Here is a 12590-nt window from a genome sequence, read left to right on the forward strand (position 1 = left end):
CATAGTTTGCACAAGCCCCGCTCAGTTCTTTCAGAGCACATACCACTTTGCTGCAACCAGAGCTGTCTGCTTTGGACCCCTCAGCAGACCTTCAATCCTTAAAGGAACAAGGCACAGGTACCTCTATTCCCGACGTTCGCTGATGTGTGCTACACTGCTTCCCGACAGGTCTCCGTAACTGACTGTGTCTGCAAGGGCCTGACCCAACTCTCATGCAAGCTCGAGAGTTTTGGCATTTTGCAAAGTGATGCCCAATGGGAGTGGGACCAGCCTTAAATGCTTCTCTTCCTCTCATTTTGTTGTTGCCAGCGACCTGCTATCTCACCTGAAGGCTTCCTCTCAGCCTCCTGGCCTCCTTGGTTTAGCCCTGGAGCTCAGCAGGACTGTTCTGAATACCTGAAGTACCTGCTGGATCGGTAAGTGGCAGCCTTTGTACACGTTTAGAGTGTAAAGTCTTTGGGGCAGGAGGCAGGTCTCTCTCTGTTCTGGGTTTGTACAAGGCAGAGCCTCCTAAACACAACATGATAAATGATAACAGAGATGCAAACAGCTGTTCATCTGGGTCATTGTGCTCATCCCCTGCCAATGTGGGATTGTTCCCTAGAGAGAAAGTTGGACAACTAATATCAGTGATCATTTCCAAGGCTTTCTAAACACTGTATTGACTCACAGGTGAGTAATGCAATGGGGGTCTGAGTGAGTGAGGTTACCCTGGACTAGCTGGGCCCACCGAGGGGATAAGGAAGCTAGTAATGTCAGCTAGGGCCCAAGGGGGTTCTTTAGTTCACAGGCTGGAGCACTGTGTGTTTGGAGCTGAAGGAGAAGGGTTCTAGTCGCAGCTTCAATTATAAAGCCCTACTTTAGGCTCTCCTGTATATAAACTTTGGCTTGGAAAAATCAGTTTGGCCTGAAAATTGCCACATACACCCTGAAGGCAAAGGGGATTGTCTCTGCCGAGTGTGTGGGAAAATCTGACTATTTCTGAATGACAAGCATTTAAAAAAAACGCACCCCTGTTTGAAATTTTGACTTTTTTCTAAAATTTCTGTCTCTCTCTGTAGCTCAAAAGCCACAGATCCTCTTCAAATCCCAGCTGCAGGTGGGCACGCAAAGGAGTTCTGGCAGAAATGGGGTGTGTGGCACATGTAAAGTGTATGCGCCCCAAATCCCATCCCCTCACCCCCACTCAGGCAGAAGAACCGCATCAGGCAGGATCCTCCAGGCCAAGCTTTACTGTGTGGGGAGTCACCAGCCATAAGGAGAGGAAACTCCATAAAGTGATAGTCTTTGGCTGAAAGTGTTGAGAAGTTGAAAGTACATCAACCTCCTAGGGAGTTGGGTGTGAAAAAATAAGTAGTGAGGAGAGGCTGTCTGTGGATGCGGGACCACACGTTGGAGGTTACTGGTCTGTTGTGTGATTTCTAATGTAGGTGTTTTTCCTCTGCCAAAGGCTACATGAAGAAGAGAAAACTGGGAAAAGAATTTACCAAAAGCTCAAAGAGTCCAACTTGATGCCTCAGGCTGAGGAGCGCCACTACTTAAACAAGACATTAATTGAGAAAATGTTCGGGGGTAAGATGATGACAAAAATCCGCTGTCTGAAGTGTCTAAATGTCTCCTCCCGAGAAGAAGCCTTTACAGACCTGTCCTTGGCTTTCCCACCGTCCAACAGACACATGCGTCTGCAGAGCTACACAGCAGTTTTACCAGTGGAAGAAATCGGCCCACAGATTATTGAGCCACCCATAAAACCACAGAGTCAGGCAATGGAATCTCCAAGGAGGCAAAGGAAGCACCCCGTGTCTGGAGAACCTCCCGTCCGGCTCTTGCCAGTAGAAACAGTAGGGTTCCAGGAAGCAGAGGGACAAGCGACTCCTTTCATCCTGAGATCCGACAGAGATCATGTCAGTCTGGAGGCAGTGAAAGATCCACTGTTGGCTTTTGGAGAGCAGACCTGTGGCTCCGAGGACTCCAGATCTGTCCCGGACTTGATCAACTATTTCTTATCACCGGAGGTGCTGACATCCGAGAATAAATATCACTGTGAGAAGTGCGCTTCCCTGCAAGATGCGGAGAAAGTGGCCGAGCTGACGGAGGGGCCACACTACCTTGTCCTCACCCTGCTGAGGTTCTCCTTTGACTTGAGGACCATGAAGAGGAAGAAGATCCTGGATAATGTCTCAATTCCATTGGTGCTGAAGCTGCCGGTCCTGGTTGCCTCTGAGGACTCCGGTGAAGTTTGCCAGAACAGGAATGGATTTGTGTCCATGGTGTATGATCTCTGCAGCGTGGTGGTCCATTCTGGAGTCTCCTCAGAGAGTGGCCATTACTATTGTTACGCCAGAGAGTGTACCAGTACTAGTGCCAGCAGTCAGCCAGGGGACGGGGCACAGAAAAGCACGTCAGACAAGCAGATGGACTTTGAAATCCAGTGGTACCTCTTCAACGACACCAGGGTATCCTTTTCCTCCTTCGAATCGGTCAGCAACGTGACCTCTTTCTTCCCCAAAGACACAGCCTACGTGCTCTTCTACAGGCAGCGGCCTTGCAAGCAGAGCTGGGCCGTGCATGAGGCCGTTTCAGACGCCGTCCGGCTACATGGGGATCCTTCTCCCAGTAAAGACTTGATGGAAGCCATTTCCAAAGATAACATCCTGTATTTGCAGGTAACTCCATTTACCTTCTGCACCACGTTTTAGGGGACTGATTCTGCTTCCATCGAAATCAGTGTCAGCTTTTCTCTTCACTTCAGTGGGAGCAGGCCTGTAGGTTACACTCATGGTTCCCAAAAGCTGAATCTCATCTCCCTTTTAAATCCAAATGTAAAGAGTTTCATTATTATTTGTATAACAGTAGCTCCAACTGAGATCAGGGCCCCATTGTGTCAGGCAATGCACAAACATGGAGTGAGACACTCCCTGCCCTGAAGAGCTTACAGTCTAAATCAGTGTTGGGCCCGCGGGCCGCAGGTTGCCCACCACTGGTCTAAATAGATAGGTCAAAGTGTGGTAGGGGGAAAACAGGCCCAGAGGGGGAAGTGACTTGCCCAAGGTAAGTTGCTGGCAGAGACATAATTAGAACCCAGATCTCCTAAATCCTAACCCAGGGGCCTAGTTTATGTGTTGCTTTCAACTGGTCTTGGTACAGTAAGCACCTGGGACTGTTGAGAAGGATGCTATGTATGCTGACAAGCATTTTCATTCACCATCATCAAATCTAAGTGCATTGCCCACCACGGCAAAATAAACCCCTTAACACACTAGTAAAGTAAGGATTATTCTTATTTAAAGATAGGGAAATTTAGGCACAGAGAGGCGAAGTGACTTGCCCAAGGTCACATAAGAAGTCTGTGGCAGAGAACACCCATTTCCTGCCTCCTAGTCTTATTCCTTAAGTACATTCCACCCATTGCTGTTGTGTGTGTTGTGTTTTTTATACCAGACAGAAAGTAGGCATAAGGACTCATTGGCTTAGTGTGGCTATAGCCCCATGACTGTTTGGGGAGAATCATCCCAACCAGCTACATGTTCATTGCTCCCTCTCATGCCTGCCTTGTTTGAGTTTTCTGGTTTCCTATGAGCATGGTCTGTGCATTTGTAGCCGGACTTCAGCTGGTTTCTGGGACTAACAGTAGGTTTCCTCCTGACTGCACTGCCTAGAGTGCTGCTGACCTGGCCTGAATTGTACAGAAGGTTTTGGCATGGCTTCGTTTAGGTGTTTGAGTGACTTTAGTCCTCAGACGAGGTGCTACACTGCCAGCCCTTCAGCCAGAACACCTTCCTCATACACGCAATGGCTACAGCGGGGTAATGGCTGCATAAAGCTTCCTGCCGTAATAATAATGCCTCAGGGCTGATCCCTCCAGATCAAGGCTAAGGATGGGAGGGGAGCTCAGTCTCCTGGCTCACTTGGGTGGAACGGTCCGCAGAAAGGTTGAGTGGTAGGCAGGGTTGCATGCTGGCCCCCTCCGCACTACAGTGCGGTCAGTCACCCTCCTTCCAAGGGTCTCTCTGCTGTGACTGCCTATACAAAGGCGGTGTGATGGTTTTTTGGGGCTGTGAGCCCTTGTCCATAGACCAATTCAATGAGACTTTACTGCCAGGGCAAGGCAGTCAAGGGTTGCCACAGGACAAGAAAAAGGGGGGTCTCCTGTCAGAGGTGGGTATGACCCACCCAGGACAGGGTGAGGTTTGATCCCCAATGTCCATTTGTCATTCATGCCCACTCCTGTGTAATGGCAGGTCTGTACATTACATGACCCTTCCCCCAGGGTCAGCAACAGCTTTTCCTCATTGCTTTGTAGTGTGACATAAAGAGAGGAATTTAGCCCCATCAAGGGAACAGTGGCGACTTTACTGAGAACATGTAACAGGAGAGTGGGCTTATGCTGTTAGGACCAGTTCCTCAGCGGGTGTCAGATCAGTTAGTTTGATTGAAATCAGCTGCGCCAACTTACAGCAGCAGAGGGTCTGACCCTCATGTTCTCCAAGAAGGCTGGAAAGCAGGAAGAAGATGTGAGACCTCAGAATAGAAACAGGACAAACATTTTGAGTTTAAACTTCCATAAGCAGCAGGGGTATCCCATCAGAAGTCACAGGACCCGTTCCAAAGAGAAGAACCCAAAGAAAGGGAATTCTTCCCTCTACTCACTTAGACAGTTGGCATTGGCTAGCAATTGTCCCTCTTGTTACTTGTTCTCTGTCTGCTATTGCGATATGAAATAATCACTGCTTTTCATTTACGCTCCTCTGTCTGGGTTCTTCCCCCTCTCGCTGCTGTCTGTGCTTCACACACTGAGATAGCTGAGCCACGATCGCTCAAACAGTCAGAAGAAAGGACATATCTTTCTTATGTATCTCAGAGGTGCAGACTCACGCACAGGAGATCTTGGCTGGGGTATGTCCCCAAGGACTTCATACCTTTTACAGGCTTCTAAAGCAGAGTCAGGTTTCTAGGCAAGCCTGCCAGGCACTGAGCATCCTCAGCTCCTGTTGACTTTAAAAAAGTGTTTGAGGACCGTGGCACCTTGCATGATCAGCGAGGGTGTTTGTTTCCCTTCTGCCTACCGTAACGGGCATTGATGGTGGCCAGGGCCACCTTGCCACCTCAATCAGAGCTTCTACTAGAAATATCAGCCATCACTTCCCCCTGTCACTCAGAACCTAGGAGTTCCACTTCCATGTTTCATGCCTTATCTGCTAGACCACATGTTCTTTTTGGTTTAGGGCCAGCAGCTCAGTCTCAAGAGCCAGCCTCTCTACTTCGAGAGAATCTGGGAGCACCTTTCTCACATGCATTCCTTTGATGTGCGTGAATCACTAGACTTCAGATAAACAGGACTGGCTTGTTTTTGTTTCTTTTTCCTTTCTCCCAGGAACAAGAAAAGGAAGCAAGGAACAGAGCTGCCTACATTTCAACCTTGCCCAAATCCCCTCTGTGGTGGAGAGATTTTGACAGGGACAAGGATGACGAAGGCTCCTCTGGGGGCTGCGGTCCAGCTGCTGGAGGTGGAGGCTCCGGCTCATTTCATGGACTAGTCTTCTAAAGGTGCCACTGAACACGAACACTAACTATAAACAACAAGCAAGAAGCCCCGCTTCAACTTCATTTCTAACCAAGCCACGGGGCCCACAGAGGCCAGAGTCTCCTCTCACCTCCTTTGAAGTCAGTGTTACCAAGGAGAGGAGTTTGGCCCTGAATCCTGTCTAAGTAGAAGGACTTGCTGCTGATTCAGGGAACACATTGCTGGCTGGAGTTAAATCACCAGCACATGGAGATTCCCGTTGCTTTCTATGCACTTGGTCTGAACGCCTTAAATAATATTACTAGCTTCTGAGCTCTGCGGTGATGAGCTACTGACTGATAACTAAGCGAAGTGCCACTTTCTTAACTGTAGCATCATCTTGCCTGCTGGGTACACCGTTGATCAAGACTGGGGCAGGGAAAGGGGCAGGGAAACAGGACTCTTTTGGAAGAGACCAAGTGCAGCACCAGTGACCAAAATGCAGAGCCCCAAATCTTCCACATGGAAATGGAATCTATGGCCAAGGTCTTCCAGAAGGGCCTAGAGATTTTCAGATGCCTCAGGTTTTGGGTGCCCAACTTGCCGTGCCCCTTAAAGGAGCCTGATTTTCAGAAAGTGCTGAGTATCTGCCCTCAGAAAATCAGGGCCCCTTTAAGGCATCCCACATTGGGCACCCAAAATCTGAGACACCTTAAAATTGCTCGTCACTTCTGGAAATCTTGCCTTGTTGAGATCACAGCAGCCACAGCTCCATCTTAATCCTAGCAGCCAGGCATCTTGATTCAAGATGGAGTATGGGATGCCAGTAGAGTACGTTGGCATGGTGCCTGTGATCACAACTCTCGCTAGCGGCTGGTCCCCAATAGCTCTTATAGTCTGCCGCTTCCTCACTCCCTGCAGGGCCGACTCCTCTGGTGTGAGTGGGATGGAGTTGTGCTGTTTATGCCCAAGGGGCTGGGTTCAATTCCTACTGCTGACTGTGGTGTGTGTGTGTGAATATTGTGTATCCCTAGAATAAAAAAAAAAAACCCAAATCCTGAATTAAATTCAAATGACAAAAACAGGAAATCTATTAGAGAGGCTAAATGCAGCAGACCAATTAGGGAATGAGAGTTGTTTGTTCCGTTCTAATTAGTACTATCCAACCCTTTTGAGGTTTGCCCACCACTAGTACAATTTCCTCTCACTTATAATCATTCTAGCCCTCATTGGGTTTTTCCTGAAGGATCAGCAGATGCACAATCCCACTCCAGGGCTCTTATTCAGGCAAAACTCCCATTAAAGTTAGGATGTCGCACCTTTCTGGAGTGAAGTGTGCACATCTTTGTTCCACCATGAGGAAATTGCACTACAAGAGAAGAGGGCCTGTCTGGCAAAGTCTCTCCTCCCTTTCACCTTGTGTAGCGCTGGCAGGCCCGCTCCATGCTCTGCAGTAGCAAGGGGGCTCTGGAAACTGCAGGATGCCTCTGAAATCCCGCCCCATATTATAGCTAGATAAATATATATAGCATACATATGCTAATTCCCAGGAAAAGAAATCTGTAGTAAGATCAGCTCCTCTTCATTTCCAGCTGGGAGCAAGATTTAGCTGGCTCCTCTTTACACAGACTGGAAAAGCAAGAACCCAGAATTCCTCCTTAGTCTTTCCTCAGCGGTGACTCTCACTGAAGGCAGAGTTTAGTGAGTGTTTGACCTCAGGCAAAGGAACTTAAAGTTGAGTAAAATGATGGTCACAATTTTCATTTTGGGTGCCCAACTGTGGGCCTGATGTTCAGAGCTGCTGAGCATGCACCAGCCCAGCTGAAATCAATGGGAGCTGTGGATGCTCAGGACTTCTAAAAAAAAAAATCTGGTTTTAAGATGGGCACCTAAACAAACCAAGACACCCAAAACCAGTCGCCACTTTTGAAAATATTTGAAAAGCGGGGAAATGGCTGATAAAGGGAAGGAAAATCTCAAGCTTCCTAGAAACCATTCAGGACTTTCACACCTATTTAACTATATCAGAGTTCATGGTATTAGGGGGGTAATAGCAGGAAATAATGGGAAGGCAATCAAGCTTTAGTCGTGAAACTCTTAGATTTGGGGTGGCATTTTCAAAAGTGGCGCCTGCGGTCACTGGGCATTAGACAGCAGACCCACTCAGGCAGGTTTGAATTTCCCAGTGGCAGCTAGATCCACAAAGGGGTCTTAAACTCAGCATTGCAACACTTAACCTTTAGGTACCTTTAAAGGGGGTTCCACTTGCCACAGGTCCACCTCCTTGGAGGTAGGTCTGGAAATTAGCTCTCTCCCCATCTGGCTCCTCCTGCCATTACTCATGTTGTGACTCATCTCTCTCTTCACAACTCAAGGTGCGCTCTCTCTTTGTGGCTCAGCTCCCTGGCCAGGTCACTATATGGTTCCTCCTCTTCCTGGGTAACAAAGTCCCACTGGAGAAGCTGTCTGGATGCTGTCTCAGATGGTCTCTGTTCCACATCTCTGGGTCTGTGCCACTTTGCCAGTGGCTGGTAGGGGAACCCAGTCCTCCCTCTATGCTTCATTCCAGCCCAGGGGCCCTGTGACTAGCAGCCAAGGTCTGCACTGTCCCATTCCTTGCTGCTGTTTCCCTGGGCTTCTTCCCAACCTTTCTTAGGCTGGTTCTCCTCCAGGTGCAGCATCTAAGGATAACTGGCCCTTCCTGGCCCATGTTAATACACTCAAGGCTTGTGTGGGTTACACACCCCATCACAGTACCCTGCCATTGAGTGGAATCTGTGGACCTTTGTTAGGAGCCCAGACTTCCTATACAACGCATGGCGAGAGTTAGGCACCTAGGACTGGAATCCACAAAGCCAGCCACCAACCCTCTTGTGGAGTTAGGCACCTAAGCCTTGTCTCATATGAGGAGGGGGAGGTAGTGGTAGCGGTCCCTGCCCCTCTGTTCAGCCCACTGTTTGAGCACTCGCCCCGCCTGTGGGAGGCCTGTGTTCCAATCCCCCTGCTCCAATGCATATTTAATTAGTTATACACAGTGGAACAGCTTAAACAGAAGAGATTGAGAGAGATTTTCCCCAGACTACCTCACCACCTCTGGGCTCTAGCATTGTTTTGTACAAGGCCCAGTCAGGTGGCTTCTGAGCATGCCCACCCAATCACATCCCAAAGGCGAGCTAGGCAGGGGCATGCCTAGTCTGAGAACCCTGTTGGAGCTTAGATGTGAGCTTGGTGCCCAGGCATGTAGATTGCTGCATGCCTAGAGGTGGATTTTTTAGGTGTTTGGGGGCCTTTCAGCAGAAATATAGGCATCTAGGGACTGTAGGTGCCTAGAGAGTTAGGCAACAGCTGAGCAGGGCTTTTGAGAAGCTCTGTTTTGGATTTAAGTGCTTAAATGTCAGTTATGCTCCTAAATCCCTTGGTGGAGCTAACTCTAGGGCCTGCCTGCATCTTTATATGCCTAAATACCTTTGTAAATCTAGCTGTAGGTGACTTAGGAGTCCATGTCCCATTTAAGCTGTTGACTTTCAATGAGGCTTCGTTACACAACACACTGTCAGCCGGTGCAATTCATTGTCAGGGGATGTTGTGAAGGCCAAAACTATATCTGGGTTCAAAACAGAGTTCAAACCCTATGCTTTGGGTTCAAACCCCATGCTCTGGGCATCCCTAGCCTCTGACTGCCAGAATCTGGGAGTGGGTGACAGGGAATGGATCACTCAATAATTACCCTGTTCTGTTCATTCCCTCTGAAGCACTTGGCACTAGACACTGTCAGAAGACAGGATACTGGGATAGAGGAACCTCTGGTCTGAGCAGTATGGCTGCTCGTATGGGACTATATCGTTTTGTGTTTTTAGTGCTGCAACTGGGCCACTGGAGCGCTTCAGCGTAGATCCCACCTCCGCTGACAGGAGGGGTTCTCCTCTTGGCATAGATAATCCACCTTTCCAAGAGGTGATAGCTAGCTTGACAGAAGAATTCTTCCATTCAGCTACCGCTGTCTACACTGGGGTTAAATTGGTTTAATTACGACGCTTAGGGGTGTGGTTCTTTCAAACCTCTGAGTGATGTAGCTGGGTTGACCTAACTTTGCAGTGAAGACTTCTAACAACTTAGCGACCACCTCTTGGGGAAATGGATTAGCTACACCAGTGGGAGAACCCCCTCCTGTTGGCATTGCTACTGTGCACAGTGGCTACACAAGGCCCCTCGTGCTCCTTGCACACATGTTAGGCCAGAGTCTTGGGAATAATCATCAGGGTCCTGATTAGGCAGGTGCAATCAGTGGCTGTGTGAGATGGGTATTGTGGGCTAGGAGTGTGGTTTCTGCCCACTGAAGCAGGGCCTGCTTATGGCAGTTGGGGGTCTATGGAGGTGTCATTTTGTTGGGGGAGGGACAGGAAGTTGGGGGGTCTGAGGGCTTGCTCTACACTAGCATTTGATACCTCAGTGCAGAACAAGCTGATTACATTGCCCTAAGAGTTAATCTGAATCTGCTTTTAATTTCCTAGCTGGGGTTCCCTTCCAGTAATGCTTCATCAGCCTGCCCTGGCCTGCTGGTATGCTGCACTACAATAGCATCGGAGCCATGGATGAGGGCTGTACTCCCAAAACAACTCTGGGCACTCATTTGATCAATTAGCAACATGGCGGATGAGTGGGCAGGCAGGGAGGAACAGAGATGGCACACGACTCAAGGCAGTTTGCAGTCTTAGGAGGACAGATGCATCTCATCCTTTGAAACTCCAGGGCACAAAGGAAAGATCATTATTAAACCCAGGCTGTATTGTAAAATACTGAGCATCTACGGTCAGTTTCTTTTCTTTTTATGTATATCTATATCAATATAGATAAAAAACAAAAAAAGACAAAGAATGCAGGACTATGACCACTATCCCCACAATTCTGCTACAGCCTCACTGGATCATTTCTGTGGGATTATTGCTGCTATTTGACGGTGTCATCTATTTCTTTCAAATCGTTATGTAGACAGCTATGTCTATTGAGTGATTTTAAGGAATTAACCATTTTCCTTGCTCTTTACAGTTATTTATAGCAAGCAATAGGGCGAAGGGGGGGAAGAGGTTTAAATAAACTGCTCTAAATGATACACAAATTGAAAAAAGGATCTCTGTTCCCCTGCTTTTATATATATCATAACAGAAATAAAGGACTTGCAAAAATAAGAATTGTATTCATACTAAGTTATTAGCTGCGCCATGTTAAATCCAGTAGAAAAATTCTGCTCTGAATTACACTGTTGTAAATGACAGGTTTCAGAGTAACAGCCATGTTAGTCTGTATTCGCAAAAAGAAAAGGAGTACTTGTGGCACCTTAGAGACTAACCAATTTATTTGAGCATAAGCTTTCGTGAGCTACAGCTCACTTCATCAGATGCATCATCATCCGATGAAGTGAGCTGTAGCTCACGAAAGCTTATGCTCAAATAAATTGGTTAGTCTCTAAGGTGCCACAAGTACTCCTTTTCTTTTTACTGTTGTAAGTCTAGTGTATAGCCCCATTAAGGCCACTGGCTAAGAGCAACCATTTTAGTGGAGTTACGCCATTACAAATGAGAGCAGAATATGGCCCAAGCTCTGTAATTATATAGTTTAAAAGTAACACAATTAAAAAGTATAGTGATACCCGCTATTATCAGTCTATTGTGTAACCCTTCTGTCCAGGGGGGATTCCAAATGTTTGACTTCTACTAAACTTCACTTTATTATTTGTCTTACAGTAGCACTAGAGGGGTCATCTGAGATCCAGGCCCCCATTGTGCTGGGTGCTGTACATAAACATTGTAAGAGACAGTCTCTGCCCTGAAGAGCCTACCATTTAAATAGACAAGAGGGACAACAGGGTGGAAGAAATGAAGTATTATCATCCGCATTAACAGATGGGAAACAGAGACAGAGATTAAGGGCTGGTTTACACTTAAAACTGCTATGGTGGCATGGCTGCGCTTCTGTAGTGCTTCAGTGTAGACAGTACCTGCGCTGACGGAAGGGATTCTCCTGTTATATATGTAACCCACACACCTCCTGGGTGTGGTGTTCTGTCCCATCTAGTGGCACTGAGACCAGTTAGAGAGGGAGATTGTGTCTGCTCTACAGCCTTAGCTAACAGCCAGTTGACTTTTACCTCATGCAGTAGAGGTTCATGCACTAAGCTTTATAGGCCCCAGGTTCGATCCTACCTGCCCACAACTGTCTTATTATCTATCCCTTTCTTAATGATGCCCAACATTCTCTTCGCTTTTTTGACTGCCGCTGCACATTGAGTGGATGTTTTCAGAGAACTCTCCACAATGACCGCAAGATCTTTCTTGACTGGTAATAGCTGATCTAGACCCCATCGTTTTATCTGTATAGTTGGGATTATGTTTTTCAATGTGCATTATTTTGCATTTATCAACATTGAATTTCATCTGCCATTTTGTTGCCCAATCACCCAGGTTTGAGAGATCCTTTTGTAGCTCTTCGCAGTTTGCCTGGACCATAACTATCTTGAGTAGTTTTGTATCAGCTGCAAATTTTGCCACTTCATCTTTTACCCCTTTTTCCAGATAATTTATGAATATGTTAAATAGGAATGGGCCCAGTACAGACCCTGGGGGACACACTATTTACCTCTCTCCATTTGAAACAGGTATCACGCAGATGTATGCGTAGTGTGTTTAAATATTCGCAAGGCATCTGCTAAGTTCTTGCATTTCACTTGTTTGTGTCTGACTAAAGAAGAAATTATTCATATTTGATTTAATCATTCCACGTGTGATTGTAAACCCAGAGGAACTATATAGGTATAGTAGAAAGAGATAGGGTTGCCAATTTTATACTTGCACAAATCTGAACACCCTTGCCCCTTCTCCAGGGTCCTGCCCCTGCTTGCTCCATCCCCCCTCCCTCTGTCGCTTGCTCGCCCCACCCTCACTCACTCATTTTCACCAGGCTGGCTCAGGGGGTTGGAGGGCTTGGACTGGGGAGTGCGGGCTCTGGGGTGGGGCTAGGGATGAGGGATTTGGGGTGCAGGAGGGTGCTCCAGGCTGGGACTGAGGGATTTGGAGGGCGGGAGGGGGGTCAG

At 47.6% G+C, this 12590-nt stretch overlaps 1 protein-coding gene across 1 annotated transcript in view; it reads left to right on the forward strand.

Annotated features, from left to right (window-relative positions):
• The window catches only part of USP35 (ubiquitin specific peptidase 35), a 68145-nt gene extending 57453 nt beyond the window's left edge, over nucleotides 1-10692 (forward strand). Inside the window, exons 9-11 of the mRNA XM_073335655.2 lie at nucleotides 310-416; nucleotides 1451-2666; nucleotides 5375-10692. Of these exons, the coding sequence (XP_073191756.1) occupies nucleotides 310-416; nucleotides 1451-2666; nucleotides 5375-5545 (1494 nt within the window). The 3' untranslated portion in view covers nucleotides 5546-10692. The remainder of the gene's footprint in view (nucleotides 1-309; nucleotides 417-1450; nucleotides 2667-5374) is intronic.
• Nucleotides 10693-12590: the final 1898 nt, after the last annotated feature.

Source organism: Lepidochelys kempii, chromosome 1, assembly GCF_965140285.1.
Source record: "Lepidochelys kempii isolate rLepKem1 chromosome 1, rLepKem1.hap1, whole genome shotgun sequence".
Classification (NCBI taxonomy): Eukaryota; Metazoa; Chordata; order Testudines; family Cheloniidae; genus Lepidochelys; species Lepidochelys kempii.